At 43.2% G+C, this 15066-nt stretch overlaps 3 protein-coding genes across 5 annotated transcripts in view; 1 reads left to right on the top strand and 2 right to left on the bottom strand.

Moving 5' to 3' along the window:
* The window catches only part of plrdgb (PITP-less RdgB-like protein), a 63295-nt gene extending 58917 nt beyond the window's left edge, over positions 1–4378 (top strand). The window contains exons 18-19 of the mRNA XM_031572760.1: positions 2072–2495; positions 4089–4378. Coding sequence (XP_031428620.1) covers positions 2072–2425 — 354 coding nt within the window. The 3' untranslated portion in view covers positions 2426–2495; positions 4089–4378. The remainder of the gene's footprint in view (positions 1–2071; positions 2496–4088) is intronic.
* Positions 4379–5693: 1315 nt separating this feature from the next.
* On the bottom strand, positions 5694–11248 carry LOC105898226. 3 transcript variants are annotated; one of them, XM_031572611.2, is made up of 6 exons: positions 11040–11248; positions 10193–10516; positions 9506–9870; positions 8833–8928; positions 7495–7538; positions 6746–6860 (listed from the first exon to the last, which is right to left on the bottom strand). In XM_031572611.2, exons 2-5 carry the CDS (start codon positions 10505–10507, stop codon positions 7505–7507), a joined length of 810 nt encoding a protein of 269 aa, XP_031428471.1. In that variant the 5' UTR covers positions 10508–10516; positions 11040–11248; the 3' UTR covers positions 6746–6860; positions 7495–7504. The 3 variants fall into 3 exon arrangements, with proteins under 3 accessions (XP_031428470.1, XP_031428471.1, XP_031428472.1); XM_031572612.2 differs by having other exon boundaries at positions 7495–7535; positions 11040–11246; XM_031572610.2 differs by lacking the exon at positions 7495–7538 and having other exon boundaries at positions 5694–6860; positions 11040–11230.
* Positions 11249–11988: 740 nt separating this feature from the next.
* Positions 11989–14227, bottom strand: tmigd1 (transmembrane and immunoglobulin domain containing 1; the record flags this gene model as incomplete). Its single annotated transcript, XM_031572759.2, has 4 exons — positions 11989–12138; positions 13102–13205; positions 13312–13596; positions 13945–14227. Coding segments are annotated over 4 exons (684 nt in total), but the record flags the coding sequence as incomplete, so codon positions are not given.
* Between the last annotated feature and the right edge of the window lie 839 nt (positions 14228–15066).

The following is a 15066-nucleotide window of genomic DNA, read 5'->3' as shown; positions in this document are numbered from 1 at the left end:
ATGATACCACGGCGGCATAACAGCGTAAAATAAACGGGGCGTCAGTGGTGCAGGAGGTAGAGAAGTCGTTTAGTAATCAGAAGGTTGCTAGTTCGATTCCCTGTCGAAGCGTCCTTGAGCAAGACACTGAACCCCTAATTGCTCCTGATGTGCAGTGTGCCATCAGTGTAAATGTGAAATGTGTATACATCCTTGTAAGTCGCTTTGGATAAAAGCGTCTGCTAAATGTAAATGTAAACGGCTTTCAGTGAGAGTGGGAATGGGGTATGAATGTGTTTTGGGTGGGACTAGTGATGCCGTTGGGGTTTTTGTGTTTAGCTCAGATGGTGTACTTTAACCATAAGGTTAAATTTGGAAATTCCCAGGGTGAACTGGCCGAAGAAAATATCCATCTGCTGTCTGTTTGTGTACTCTCTATTCCTCTTCCCGGTTCCCCTTTATTTATATACTTGCTTATTACATTTGTCTACTTATTGATTTCTTTAGCTTGCTGTGTTCTTTGCTCCAAGGGGCAAAGCAGTCTGTTCACAAATAAAGCTAACTTCATTATTTGAAGTAAACAGACCAATAAAAAACAACATAGAGGAAATGAAAAAGAGAGCCCTTTTCCACCATATCCTCTTCTTCCTGCATAAATCAAACACATCCCTCCGTAATTAGTTTTCTTCCTGTGCTGTTTTATTGTCTTCTTCTTCACCCTATCTGAACGAGCTCGGTGTCCTTCCTCTTCTTCTATTTCTGTGGAAACGACCTTATAAACAAAGGTTTTCATCACAGCGTGTCATTTTTCACTCTGTCAATGTAAGAGAACATTTACCTTTCTTATCCTGGTCTTTCCATTCCTGTGTCTCAAAGAGAGCACCATTTAATTTATTGCGCTGAGATATCAGACCTATCCAGACACTGCGATTCTTTTCTCAGCTTTTGCATCAGAATGTGGGCTAAGCTGTTGGTCCGACCCGATCCGGTCCGACCCGTAGGTGGTGCAGGATGTGTGAGGATGCACCATCATGTGGAGAGTTTAAATGAGTTTGAACAGTTCAAGTTTGGTTTTATTTTGCTTATTTCAGTTTTATTTATAAAATGAACATATTCTCAATGTGCTTTACAGAACACAATGGCTGAAGCCCTGAATCAAACACAGGTGACAGTGGCAGTGTCACGTTCATCCACACCTCCCCATTATGTTGAAGCCCACACAACAACAATGACGTGTAAATGAGAAAAGCAACCAAGTTTAATGTTAGCAGTTAGTAGTATTAGTGATTTATCGACAGCAGCGGTCTCTCAAGTGGTCTGCACAGTCACTTTTACAGATGAGGTTAAGATACCGATGATTCAACTCGTGAAACTGCAGCTCCAGTACTTTGCTTGCCAACATCCCCAGTCCTGTGAGGGGTATTGTGGGTCATTTTTTATCAGTGGCAGGAAAGTGCTTGAGGACAAAACATGCTAAACAACACTGACCATTCCTATTTGGGGGATTTTGTGTCCGCTTGGAGACAGTCCAAACCGGAAAAGGTTTAATATTGAGTGGTGACCTTTTAGACCTAGGCCTGAGAGAGGAATTCTGTAAATGTCACTGTAGAAAAACAAGAAAAACTAAATGAAATTGGCAAGCTTTTGCAAGGATTTTTCCCATTCAAGTAAATGAAAACCAACACACATGGATGTATACATTAACAACTCAATGGGTGAATGAAACAATACATGAATGAAACTGTCACTCTCTAGACTAGAGAGACCCCTTCTGTCATTTTCTTTGAAGTTAGCTCAACTGCAGTAACTTTTGATATTTAGGATACAGGTCTACTGAACAAAATGGTGAGCAGATCTGGAGATATTTCTTACTGGAGATCATATCTCAGAGTTTGTTTTGTTCTCATTTTATCGACCGAGTTTTATGACCCATCTTTCTTCTTCATGACACTCATCACTTTTTATCAGTTATGTACTAGACCATATAGCAGGCAGGAAAACTTATTCTGTTTATCATTTCCTTCCTCTCTACCCTTTTTCCCTTTATTCCCTCTCTCTTCCCTCTACTTCTCTCCATCCATGCCACTCCCAGTTCCTGAGTGAGGGCTACGCTGCGCACCTCTCCTCCCTGGAGTTTGAGCACGGCTCCTGCACCAAGAAGGGCCGCATGATCCCACGCCAGGCCTCCTTTGGCCTCACCACCAAGTCCGACTTCCTGTCCCCGTCTCCCGACTTCCTGTCCTGCAAGCGCACGCCGCTACTGCGACGGGCCATGTCCGTGCAGCAGCCCTCTCCACCCTCCTCCACCACTGCCACACCGAAGCCTGAACGTGCCCACAGTCAGCCTGAACGTGCCCACAGTCAGTGTGAACGTGCCCACAGTCAGTGTGAAGTCCATGTGGATGGAGTGGAACCTGTTCTCATCAGAGGGGACCACACTCCCTGACACACTCAGAGGGTGGTGGAGAGAGAGAGGCGGAGGATATCACAGAAAGATGGGTCCCCTGTGCGAAAAGGTAAGTGTGCATTAGACACATCGGGACATTTACACAACAGGGAAGCAGGATCCACACAGTTAGAATTGAATGGTTACAAGATGGAGCATTAGGAGGCTTAAGGATCAGCATCAGTACCAATGGGGTAACGGTGTGTGGTTATTGTATCTATTACTGTGTCAATTTATTTTTTCTGTCTGGTGGTAATCAATAATCACAGGCACTCCAGGTTTTATTCCACATCTTTTATTTGAATCCATAGTGTGACTAAATAAGACAAAACTAATATTAAGAAAAAAATCCAATCTATCTCTGAGCAGGTTTCTATCCTAGTGGAGTAAAGAAACTCACCAACCGGTGTTTGCACAGGCAGACTTGGCGATGGCCAAGGGGTGAAATTAGTCTCGGCTCACGCAGCTCTGTGCCGCTGGCTGACTGATTGAAAGTGCAGCGAGGGGCCCCCTGTGACATGGTCTGATTCACCACAGTCGATCGCTTCTCTGAGGGGCTCGTGTTGACCTGCGTCATCCTCCTATTCTCCCCTTGCCCCTGTTCGGGGCAGAAATTGGCCCGGGGGACCGCCTGAGAAAATGGGTCCGTCTTTCATCGGTTGGTTCCCTTGGAGAGAGGACTGAATGGGAGCTTTGTGTGCGTGGAGTTGATTGGCTTTGTGGTGCATTGTGATCAGGTGACGTCAGGCAGGGAACGGTAAGGGGCAACAAAGAGGAGGTTTTTTTTTTTCTGTGATGGCTCTATAATTTGTGTGTCCTTTTTTTCTGTCTGTGATGGCTCTATAATTTGTGTGTTCTTTTATTCTGTCGGTGATGTATCTGTACACAGAGATGATTCTAGTTGTTTTGTGATGTTGTCATACTCTTGGCTCTGTCAAGGTTTCGATTGACAATATGATGGTTCTGAATGCTAGGACAATCACGGAAAATATGGGGTGCGGGGGTTCACTCGATACACACACACTCCCCACACATACATACACAAGAGAACACAAAACAAACAGAATCAGGCCCAAGACAGACAGCTAGACAGACACAGACAGACACACACACACACAGACAGACACACACACACACACACACACACACTCCTATTCACTCCTCAACCTGAGACTGCCTCATGCATAAAGATGCAGAGATCAGTGGAGTACCTGCTATCATTAGCAGTCCATAGCCCTGTCTATCCGTGTTGTCTGTCTGTGTTATGGCTGAGTCTGTCACTGTGCCTTTATTATCTTCTCTCCTCTGTTAAGCTTCAGTTGTTTTACCAGACCAGTTTATTCTTCAACATAATATAATACCAGTCCAAAGTGCACAGTCAAATGCTAAATCTAAAGTGGATATTTCCGTATGGTAAACTGTGTTATGGACCAGGCAGGCAAGTTCATTTCCTTTCCAAGTTTTAAATCATTTAAAAGCATTTTCCAAAAAAAACAATCTTACTGCAAAAACATGTATTATTCATCCCCCCAGACATCCTGGGAATGACATGATTGGTTATCATATAATTAGGGCCTTTAGATTTCATTCATTGTTAACGTCTGTTAACACTCAGTAACTCTGTTAAGATACATTCTTTCTTTCTTTCCCCTCTCTTTCACAGTATTGGCTCCAAACTCTAAAGCATTTTACCCATGTGTCCTGAAACTGGAAATCTGTGCCACAGTCCAGCTTGGAGAAGAATCAGAGAAAGGCTTAAGAACACGTGATGGCGTGATGCCCCCCCGAGTACCCTTGAAGAACACCAGCTCCGTGCCAGATAGAAGGGGTGAGGTCCATCACATTTGACTTCTGTTTGGTTTTGATTTATACGAGTCGTTTTCACATGAATTCATTTATGATGCTACAATGAAGATTCTACAGCCCAGCGGGAGCCGAACGTTCTTCATGAAGAGGTGGGAGCCCTGAGTGGAGGCTCACTGTGTCTCTCTAATGTGTACATTAGGGTTTGTGTTCATAGAACGGCATCTGCTGAAATGGTGTCGGGATTTAGTTAAGTTAGCATAGCCAAGGCCCTGGGGGGTTTAATCCTGTATGCATGCATGCCCTGTACTGTTGAATGTGTCAGATAAACCGTGTACACTATGTAGATGACAAATATGAAACGTGCACAGCTGAATGCAGAGGGCTGAGGGAGTGCATTGGGACAGGATTGGCCAGATGTTGTAAAGTTCAAAGTTCATTTTTGGGAATACTTAAGGTGAAATAAACCTGATGTATGTATGATCAGACAGCTATGGCAAACTAGACGGGAGGGAGGGAGGGGGGCATTTTGTGCCCGGACCCGAGCAAGACACATGAGTGTTTGGCAAGCGTTGTGTGTGTGTGTGTGTGTGTGTGTGTGAACTAATACTGCAAACTACTGAAGACATGGTTCTTTTAATTCTGTACTTAATTCTACACCTGCCAGAATTATTTCTAGGAAATAGTTACTGAAAATGTCAGTCAGGGAAAACATTTCAGTTATAAAAAAAAGCAACGTCCCTCCTCCATTTTTTGCCAAATATCATTTTAGAGTTGCTTCTGCCTTTAATTTCAAATAGAGTTTATCATTTTCTTGATATGCTTTTGTGTTATCCATATTTCACTGATAGAGGATCTAAATGGAAAGGTTCTATTTTAAGATGCTGTCTGAGCCTAAAGCTAAACGTGCTCAAACTGTGCAGAGCAATGCTATCTGAAATGTTGTACATTTGTATAAATAGTTGGGAACACAGGTGTCTGCTGTTGAACTATGATCGTTGTGTTTCCAACACTGAAAGAAGTCATAGCTCTTCTTTCACTTATTATTGTATGTCTGAATGCTGTGACCTGCAGAGCTTATGTGCACTGTCCATTAAAAGCAGTATTTTGTAATTGCCCTCATTTGGAAAAATGGTTACTCATTCGCCCTCATTTAGTAAAATGGTTACTCATTGCTAGTTATAAATGTGACCAGCTATGTAGTCTACACACTTACAAAAAAGGGTTTGATGCTCGACATTTAATTTAATTTAATTTGATTTGAAGCCCTTGTAAATCTTGCCTTAAAAAAGTATGGAATGTGCAATAACAAGGGTTTTGGTTGGCTCTGTAATGGTTCTCTTCTTCTCTGTGGAGATAGAGGGCAGTCAGCTCCATGAGTCTCATCTCAGCAACTGTGCTCAAACGTGACACTTTGGGTGATACATCCCATAACTGGGACAGACATGTCCATGACCACACTTGCTTTTTTTGTAAAAGGTGGACTTTAATTGCAATTTACAAAACAGTAAATAACATGTAAGAAACAATCCATTTTTGGTATACATTTGAACATTAAACAAATCAACAAGAAATATGCTTTTTTTTTTGACCTTCTGGACATTCTCGATGACTTCCCAGGTAAGTGAAACACACTAACCCCAAAGTGAATGTCACATGTAGTTATTCACAGCAATCTCACCAGACCCAAGATAAGTCAGTTACAGTAACAGATTTCCCAATTCAGCCAATTAGCTTCAGCTAAGTAAGGCATTTTTTAGTTTCCCATAGTGATATGAATCTTAAAATCCCAGAGGAAGTAAGTCAGAAAAGCTTCTTTTAAAAAAATATTAAGTTATAATAAGTTATTGACCCTGGGTAACTAAACAACGGTCAATAGAATGCATTATTAGTTATTATTTATAAAACATACATTGGAGACAAACAATGCCTCTGTCATATTGAGTGTTAGTTAAGTCTACATTTAAAAGCTATATATCATAACTCACAGTGTTTTAGTTCTAGTGTTCCCCAAAGTACAAATACAATGTTGGTGTAAGGCATTGTTTATACAACAAACAGTGCTTTCAATGACTAGTAAATAGTCCACGAAAAGGTCCACAAAAGTAAAACATGATAAAAGAATGAATAGAAATAATGTATGGTGTATGGAAAGCACCTCATAATTGTTCTGTGCAAACATGTAGTACAAACTGTGGCTGCATGTTCGAAACACAAGCAATACACGTAAAATAGGACGAACAGGAGAGAGAGTGAGCAGCCTAATTTAGCCTGAAATGCGGTTTTCCCACAGGACCCTTAAGGCTCATCTACTGACTCACGGTAGACGGTACACAGACATCTTCAAATGTGTAACAAGGTTCTAACACACACACACACACACAGGTAAACACACAGACACACAGAAATACCATGTGTAGAAATGATGTCCCAGAGAGAGCATGATGGAGTGCTTCAGGACATGCTGTGAATGTTGGACATGACCGAGTCCTTCCAGTTCCCCACCATCTCTCGCACACGTCTGCTTCCTTGGCGCACGGAAGACGTGGAGAAAACGCCGGATGCTTCCCTCGGGGTGGAGGTGGAGTGTTCTCCTGCCATAACACTTCTGTAATGCTCCACGGCCTGAGACCTGAGCGGGGAGGAGGAGAGGAGGTGGAGAGGTCAGGAGGAGAAGCCAGGTCAATTGAAAGCCTGCCTTCAGGTTATTAAAGAGGCTTTGTCACAATAGTTATGAATTGGATACTGCAAGTGTCTCATTCAACTGCACTTGCAGTTACAATTGTAGAAGCGCTGCCATTAGTGTGCACCATTCAGGTGTGGATTTCAAGCATTCGATATTTTGTCTTTTAAAGCACAAATTTGAAGTAGCAATAATATAATAATATGAATAAAACAAGAATGTTTGAAGAAAAGTGTCAGTTTTTTTTCTCACAGTATTACGTGTTAATTAGCACTTTTGGGTTTTAACACCTGGCATGTAGTCAACATTTGTTGCTGTAAATGCATGCAATGTCATGCAGTCAGTGTTTACACAATCTGTTTTTACACAAGCAACCGCAAGCACATCATCAGTACACATACACACATGCACACTGTGTTTTACACATTTCTCCTGCATCCAGTAAGCCATCATGCAGAGGTGACCAGACTGCACAGTGGAGTAAGACATATCTTTCACACACACACATATGTAACAAATCATTCATGCAGCAAAGGCATGGACTTGCCAAACGCCTTATAGGATTAAAGGAATGAAAATTTACCTCGAATGATTTACTCGGTCATAAGGGAGTACTTGACCTTGCTGCTGAGGAAAGAACACATGTTACAAATTCTTTTCAGTCTTGTACTCTGGCTGCCTCGCTGATCTTGACCCAAAGTTGGCCACATGACTAATATAAGCCAACATGGGGGCTGGCCTCACTGGTGTCAGCCTATCAGATGACCTTAACAGAACCAGAAGAACTACGGATGATTATGTATCTACTTCATTGTTAAAGCTATCTTTTGCTGTGGCCCTTATCTGTAACGTTCTTCCAGTGAGTGGGGGTTTGGGACCGTCTGAGACAAGTGGGCCTCTGGTTAAGACGGCGGGAACAGGAAAAATGTGAGGAATCTGGGATAAGCTCTTAAGGGGGGGCCACGGCAGCAGGGGAATGAGGTCACAGCCGACTCCCCCTTCTGCTCAGTCTTGCAATTCTCTCTCTCTCTCTCTCTCTACAAAACACTCTCTTTCTCCTCTTTTCACTCTATCACACACATTCAGTTAATCTTGCACAAAGCCTTTACAGTACAATCTTAAGCAAAGGAGACCAGGGCCTATAATCAGTCTCCCCTTAAAACAAACAAAAACAGCTTATAGTTCACAACAAAGTATGGATATTATCTTTGAATTCAAAATTTCTAATCAGTTTATTACATATCTCTTTGAAAACATCACTCATGCACTAACATATGCGTCCTCACCTCTTAGCGCTATCTAAAATTTGTGAGTTATTTCTCATTTTTATGAGCCCAACCTTCACATGGACCTAATATTCATCCACGCACCCAGGGGTTTCTCAAATTCCTCTTTCGTCACACACCCACACATATTTCAAAACCACTAGGCGGGAAGGCAGGCTGAGAGAGGGGCGTCTGGAGACAGGGCCTCTGCTGTAGTAGACAGACGTGGCCGTTAAGAGAGCGAGCGGGGGAGAGAGAGAGAGAGAGAGGCCAACGCTTTAAACACAAACAGGAAAGTCCCCTCATCTGGCCTGGGAGCAAAGATAACAGGAAGTTTGGCATGAGTAGCCTCGCTGTCTGCTTAAGCAAAAGCCAGTGCATAGAGAGTTGATTGATGGAAAAAATTGAATCGGTAATAGTTTCATTTCGAGTGATCAACTTTCTTTTATAAATTGCATACTGATGAAGTCATGGCCATTGCAACGACCTTGTAAAATTCTGAGCAATGTTTTGAGATTCACTCAAAATGCAGGGCCTATATTCAAAAGAAGAATTTTCCTGCATTCATTTCTGCCTGCTACTCATGATGCCAACCATACCGGGAAAAGCTGGTTTTAGGTTTGAAAGAAAACATAGCTACGTAAGTGTCCACATACCGTTCATCTCTGCCAATGACGTCATTGAAGGCTTGAGACAGGCTCTTCAGCTTCCTCAGTCCACTGGACATCCCATCTACCTCCCGCTCAAACTGCCTGTTGTCACAACACACACACACACACACACACACACACACACACACACACACACACACACACACACACACACACACACACACACACACACACACACACACACACACACACACACACACACACACACACACACACACACAGAGAGAGTCAGTTAAAATTGTCAGTTGTCCCACCCACATTAGGTCCCATTCACTCATGGTGGTCCCCACACGTGTACTCCAACAAGTCCAGCTCTACAAGACATCTTCCTTCATTAAAAACAACCCCCTCAAACCCAGATCTTCTTTCATAGTGCTCCTCGACTAAAGGCATCCATTTTATCCCAGTTAAAGACCTTGAGACAGGACACATTTTCAGCGGCTTACTGTAATGGCACAGCACTGGAGCAAAACTGGTAATGTGCATCAGAATATATAGTCCATACAATAATTTCACCTGAGTAAGCATATAGCTATAACACCTGCATTGTGCTACATCTGCCAAACAGCTAAAAGAATATATGGCTAATGACAGGTGCAAAAGAGGCATTGGGGGTGACTAATGACAGGTGCAAAAGAGGCATTGGGGGGGTGTTTACCGTCTCTGGGTCATGGTGTTTGGGGAGGCAAAGGGACTCCTTAGAGCTGCCATGCGCACCAGCTGTCTTCGGCCGCCCCCCGCCCTCACACCCCTCACCGCATCGCTCGCTTCTGGGGTACAGCCCCCTCCTCTCCTGGGTGTGCGTCTGGTCGCCGATCTGGGTGTGCGTTTGGTGGCAGACCTCGGGGTGCGGCAGGTGGTGGACCTTGGGGTGTGTGAGGGCGTTAGAGTGGCGTTCCGGGCTGTGGGGGCGCGCCGAGGGGTACGCGATGGGGTGAGGAAGCCATTCTCCTCCCCCTCTGGTATCCGACCAGGTGTGGACACCAGACAGTCCTCTCGGGATACCTGTCTCTTCTGGAACTTCTGAAAGGGGGATGAGATAGGGACAGGGTGCAGAGTTCCGTAACCGATGACCAATTCACAATATCACAAAAAAAATATCGCATTTTCATATTAACAATAGTTGATACTATGACACTTAATTTTGCTACATTTTCAAGGTGATCGTGGTGACTATTGAAGGGTGAAATGCGTTTTGAGTGGAGAGTATTAATATGAACTAATGTCACTCTAAAAATATATACTAATATGAACTCTATTAACCTCATGAAATCTAAATCCACCTCAAATAAAATATCCGCTGGTACGTAAAACATCGTTAGTTCAATGGAAATGTTTCTCAAACCTGATATGCTCCTGTAATGGAATTCTTCGCATTCCGCGTAAACTGGCGAACAGTCCCTGTCTTCTTGTTCATTTCAAGAGACTCCCAAGTTGGGTTCTCCGTCTCAGTGGCCACATTGGACTGGACAGACTTCAGTGGAAGTCTTTTGCGCAGAGACATACGCAGAGAGTTCAGAGAGCTGGAGGTACGCAGCTTTCGGAACCTGTTGGGTGCTACAGGGGAGGTCTCTGGTTCATCCGACTCGTCGAGCTGGGTGTGGACCCGCCACACACTAGTCACAGCCGTGCCGACTCCACTCACAAAAGAAGACGTCATGTTGAGGGGCTAACAATGAAACGTAACATGATAGGAGTTAATAAAACAAACGTCTTTCTCAGGAAGACTGTCCCTGATAATATGCCGTGAAAAACTCAAAAACTGTTGTTTGATTATTGATTTATCTAGCTTGCAAAGTAAGTTATTTAGCTAACGTCACTCTGCTAGCCATTTTAGCAACCTACTCTGATGCCCAGATAAAGTAGGCAGCAAATCAACTGCAACATGTTAATCGTATTGTTTACTAACACGCTCACAACAATAACATTAGCATTAGTTCGAACAGCTTTTACACAATTATCACCTATCCGTTCTCCCTTTTCAGTGCGCCAATGGCGAAAAAAGAAAGCTATCGATAGGGTAACAACTCTCAGAGAGAGTGAGTTTGTAAATTAACATTGAAGTTACATGTCCTCTATTCTGATCCTCCGTTTTGGAAGGTCGAGGATCTGCCCATATTTTTTAATCAATCACAGCGGACAATTCTTATCGACTACGCGTTTATTAACAAATGCTAGCAGAGAAATCCTACCTTATTTTCAAATTTCTTCAGCGTTATTGTTCACAGTGCCTGAATCAGATCCTTCTCCGCGTATACTCCACTGTTTGAATTTGGCGGACCACCTTCTCGACCGCTCCCCAATCACAGTTGACCCAGCCTCTCTAGTAGTCAGGGATTGGCCAGAGACCCTCATTTCCACTCTTGAAAAGAAGCTTAACTGCGTTCTAATAGTCGTATTGTTATGCAAAGTGAAAGGCGACGATTTCCCACTCAACAGTTTACCAACCAGCTGTTTTCTCAGATTGGTCCACATTATTTATAATTATTCAGTTGTGATTAATTAATAGTGAATTGTTCTGATCCAAACAGTTAATGTAAAAAAATAGGTTGGTCTCACTTTGGCCTATACAAGCTGAAAAACACAAATAATTTCACCTCTCTAAAGAGTGTGAGAGAGATTTGTGTTTTTTTGTCTCAGAACTCAAATATCTCTCTTGGCTATGACAAAGATGCCCCACCCTAAACATCTTTGCTATCTCAATCCAGCAAAGCTCAGCATTCCACATTGCTACCACAAAACCTCTGTGTTTACAAGGGCAGGAACCCAATCATGTTTTCTATCTTTACAGTAAGCTTTCTGCAAACACTTTTAAAAAAAATGACAGTATCCTTGACCTTGAACGTGGCCTTGGCAAACAGCAGTAACCCAGCCAATTTAATGGGGTCATTCGCTGCTGGCATTGGGAGGGTGAAAGTGGTGATGGGTGTGTCCCTGGTGCCTGCAGGCCTGGTGACAGTAAATATGTAACAGGTCTGAGATGTGGCCCTAGGGTTGCTCAGTAAACACAGCCAGCAGCTGCACACAAAGAGACAATACAAACACACACACTCACACACATGCACATGCACACCACTACTCCCAACAGGCAACTATTACTTCCTGGTTGTCTCACTGTTATTAAAGAGTCTCACTGCTTTGTAAGTGATCAGGGAGCTTTATTTTCAGATATGCTGTTGGAGTTTCTTCTTGTCAGGAGTGCTCCTTGCAGTTTTGCCACGGCAGGATGAGTTTTCTTGTCTTTATTTTTTACTCCCGGTAATCCTGGCCAATTCCTATTCACCTGCAGCACTAGAGGACACACAGAAACACATCCTTAGACTCACATTGTGCTGATTATGGGCCAGATATTGTGTTTGTGAAAGGTAGAGTTAGAAATACTTTATATACAGTATGTGTGCATCTTTTCAACTGCCAATGACGACATGCTCCAAAATAATATATTAAAGTTGTGATGTATTGGTTATAGCATTGACACACCACACCAGTAGGGGATGCTATGCTATGTTTAATAGTAGATGTATGCATTAAGAAATAAACCAGTGTAGAACTATAACAAAATGTGGTCGGTCGTCACTCAGAGTTGTCTTGCATACTGATGCTATATAATAGTGAATAAGTACACTATAGTTGACTAGGAAAGTCATTACAAAAACCATGAAGACAGACACAATAATACATGTTTATATATGTGAGTCCACACAGCATTGATACGTCTTAGGTCTCAGAGGCATCTTAGTCACATTTTAAGTTTTTAATACACAAAAGAACAGCACACCTCAAGAAGACTATTGGAAGAATTCGATATGGTATTTTTTTTTAAATCTTTTTAAAGATCAAAGTGTATCAAGAAGGTAAGGTGGGGTCATGAAGTTCATTAGGGCGGTTTGAGCAACAATCATCTGCAGCTTTGAGGTTTTTTGTTTGTTTGTTTGTTTCTCCAAAGATGTAGGTGAACAAGCAAGGTAAGAGGTGGTTCACTAAGTTAAATTCGGTTATTCTTAACAACAATCATGTGCAACCGTTTGTTTGTGTGTGTGTGTGTGTGTGTGTGTGTGTGTGTGTGTGTGTGTGTGTGTGTGTGTGTTTGTGTGTGTGTGTGTGTGTGTGTGTGTTTGTGTGTGTGTGTGTGTGTGTGTGTGTGTTTGTGTGTGTGTGTGTGTGTGTGTGTGTGTGTGTGTGTGTGTGTGTGTGTGTGTGTGTGTGTGTGTGTGTGTGTGTGTGTGTGTGTGCGTGCGTGTGTTTTTGTTTTACCTTGACAATCCTCTCCCATCGGGCAAAGACTGCGAGTATGGTAGTGCAGACGACCACGACTATTCCTGCAATCATGGGGTCTCGGGGGAACCTCATGGTCTTATCTGACACAACGAGGAGAAATGGACGGAGAAATTACAAATCGAAATAATAATACGATTTTTCACAACTACTACTAATAATAATAAAGGTAATGGGTGGGTAACCGACCTGTTACGGTGACCTGGAAGGACTTGGTTCTCTCCGCCTCCACAGGTGAGCTGGCCGTGCAGCTGTACAGGCCCTGGTGGAGCTCTCGGCTCAGCCTGGACACACTGAGGCGTGCCACGAGCCCGTCGTTGGTGGTGACGAAGTGTCCCTCTGTAAGGTCGACCACCTCGCCGTTACGGCGCCACGCGATAGTCACGGGGGGGTTGGCGCGAGACTCACAGGAGAGGGTCATTTGACTCTCCTCCTCCAAAGAGAGCTCCTCATTGCCAGAGAGGTCAGGGGCAACTACAGAAGAGGGGGAAAGGGCATGTGAAAAAAAGACATGTGAAAAAGGAAACACACGTATCTGCGTGTAGAAGGAATTATTTCATTTGATAAAAAAACAGTTAAATGAATTGAATTACAGAATAAGTATTGTAATGAATTAAAGTGTTGAACTATGAAACGAAAACTAGTCTAAATGAGTCTACTGTCAGTTGGTTTCACAGTTTTCCAACATCCAGCACAGCATCAAACACCCATTTGATAATGTGTTGTGACTCTCCTCTTCCCTTGCTTTCTCAAGTCATTGGCCTGGGGCTCCCTGACAACAGATGGTAGGTGATGGTCTACAGCCCCTCCTCCCAAACTCACAGGTCACCTCCAGCTGCACAGAGCCGTTGAGGGCTGCATTGTTCTTCAGCTGGCACAGGAACATGACACCATGGTCCTCCCTGGTCACGGGCTGCACACACAGTCTGCTGTGGTCCACGCGGTTCCCCTCCGGCAGGGCCACCGGGACCCCGTTACGAAACCACTGCAGCTCCTCACCCGCAGAGGGCGCCGAGCAGGAGAGGGACACGGTGTGATCCAGCTTAGTCTGAATAAAGCCCCCATTCCCCACTGCTGGAACCGACTCCACTGTCACAGCTGCAGGAAAGAGGGAGAGGAATCATGTCAGAGTGAGAGTTAGCAGTCAGTGCAGGATGATTAAAGCTGCAGCCCTCGATTTCAATCCAATACACCTTTTATCAAATGTATGGTCCTCTAGTTGTCTGTTGTGCACTCAAAAAAGCGTCAGACGCAGACTGGCTGTTGAGTTCAAATGTCAACAATATTTCATCAGGATTAAGAACTTCGCCTTTAAATGTGTGTGTGTATGTACATACAAATAACATGGGATAAGAACACATAGACAGGTTTTGACGTCAGACTACAGTAGTGCACGCATTCAGTTATTTATCTCTCGCTACAGTTTATGCTAAATGCCCTCAATGGCGACACATTTCATTTCTAATGTTGATCTCTTAGATCTGAAGTCATGGTGACATTTCTAATTATAATGCTCTCCAAAGTGAGTTGTCATTGTTCATGTCATCTCCTTTGCATACATCTCCATAAAAGCAACCATATTAAAGTGTATGGTTTTGTTTTGGACCCCGTTCCTGGTAATCTGGTTTGTCAAGGATCAAAAAATTACATTCTAGTCACTGGATTCGGTTTTGTTTGTGTTTGTGTTTGTGTTTTCCTCAGTCACTGAAATAATAATTCCAGTTTCCGGCTCCTACAGATGCATTTTGGAGTGGAAATGTTTCTCAAAGCTAATGTTTGGTGTAGAGCGCAATGGCCCTTTAAGCACTAAGACATGTGATACGTGATGAATTAAGGAAAGATTCTTTAAGGTACAGACATGAAAATAAAGACAGTTTTCCATTGAAAGACATGTTTAGACATTATTGGTTAGTATATCTTCCTTTTTTGCCCTGATGAGAAAAT

The sequence above is a fragment of the Clupea harengus genome, chromosome 8 (genome assembly GCF_900700415.2).
Source record: "Clupea harengus chromosome 8, Ch_v2.0.2, whole genome shotgun sequence".
Lineage (NCBI taxonomy): Eukaryota > Metazoa > Chordata > Actinopteri > Clupeiformes > Clupeidae > Clupea > Clupea harengus.
This window is presented reverse-complemented; position numbering and strand designations above follow the sequence as displayed.

Bases quoted from the DNA above. Each gene is read 5' to 3' on its own strand.
- LOC105898226 (XM_031572610.2), bottom strand. From the start codon at position 10,507: ATGACGTCTTCTTTTGTGAGTGGAGTCGGCACGGCTGTGACTAGTGTG. The intron at 8,929-9,505 runs GTAAACACCCCC...TTGTGACAACAG, and splicing joins AACACCATGACCCAGAGACG to GCAGTTTGAGCGGGAGGTAG. The intron at 6,861-8,832 runs GTATGTGGACAC...CTCCCCGCTCAG, and splicing joins GTCATTGGCAGAGATGAACG to GTCTCAGGCCGTGGAGCATT.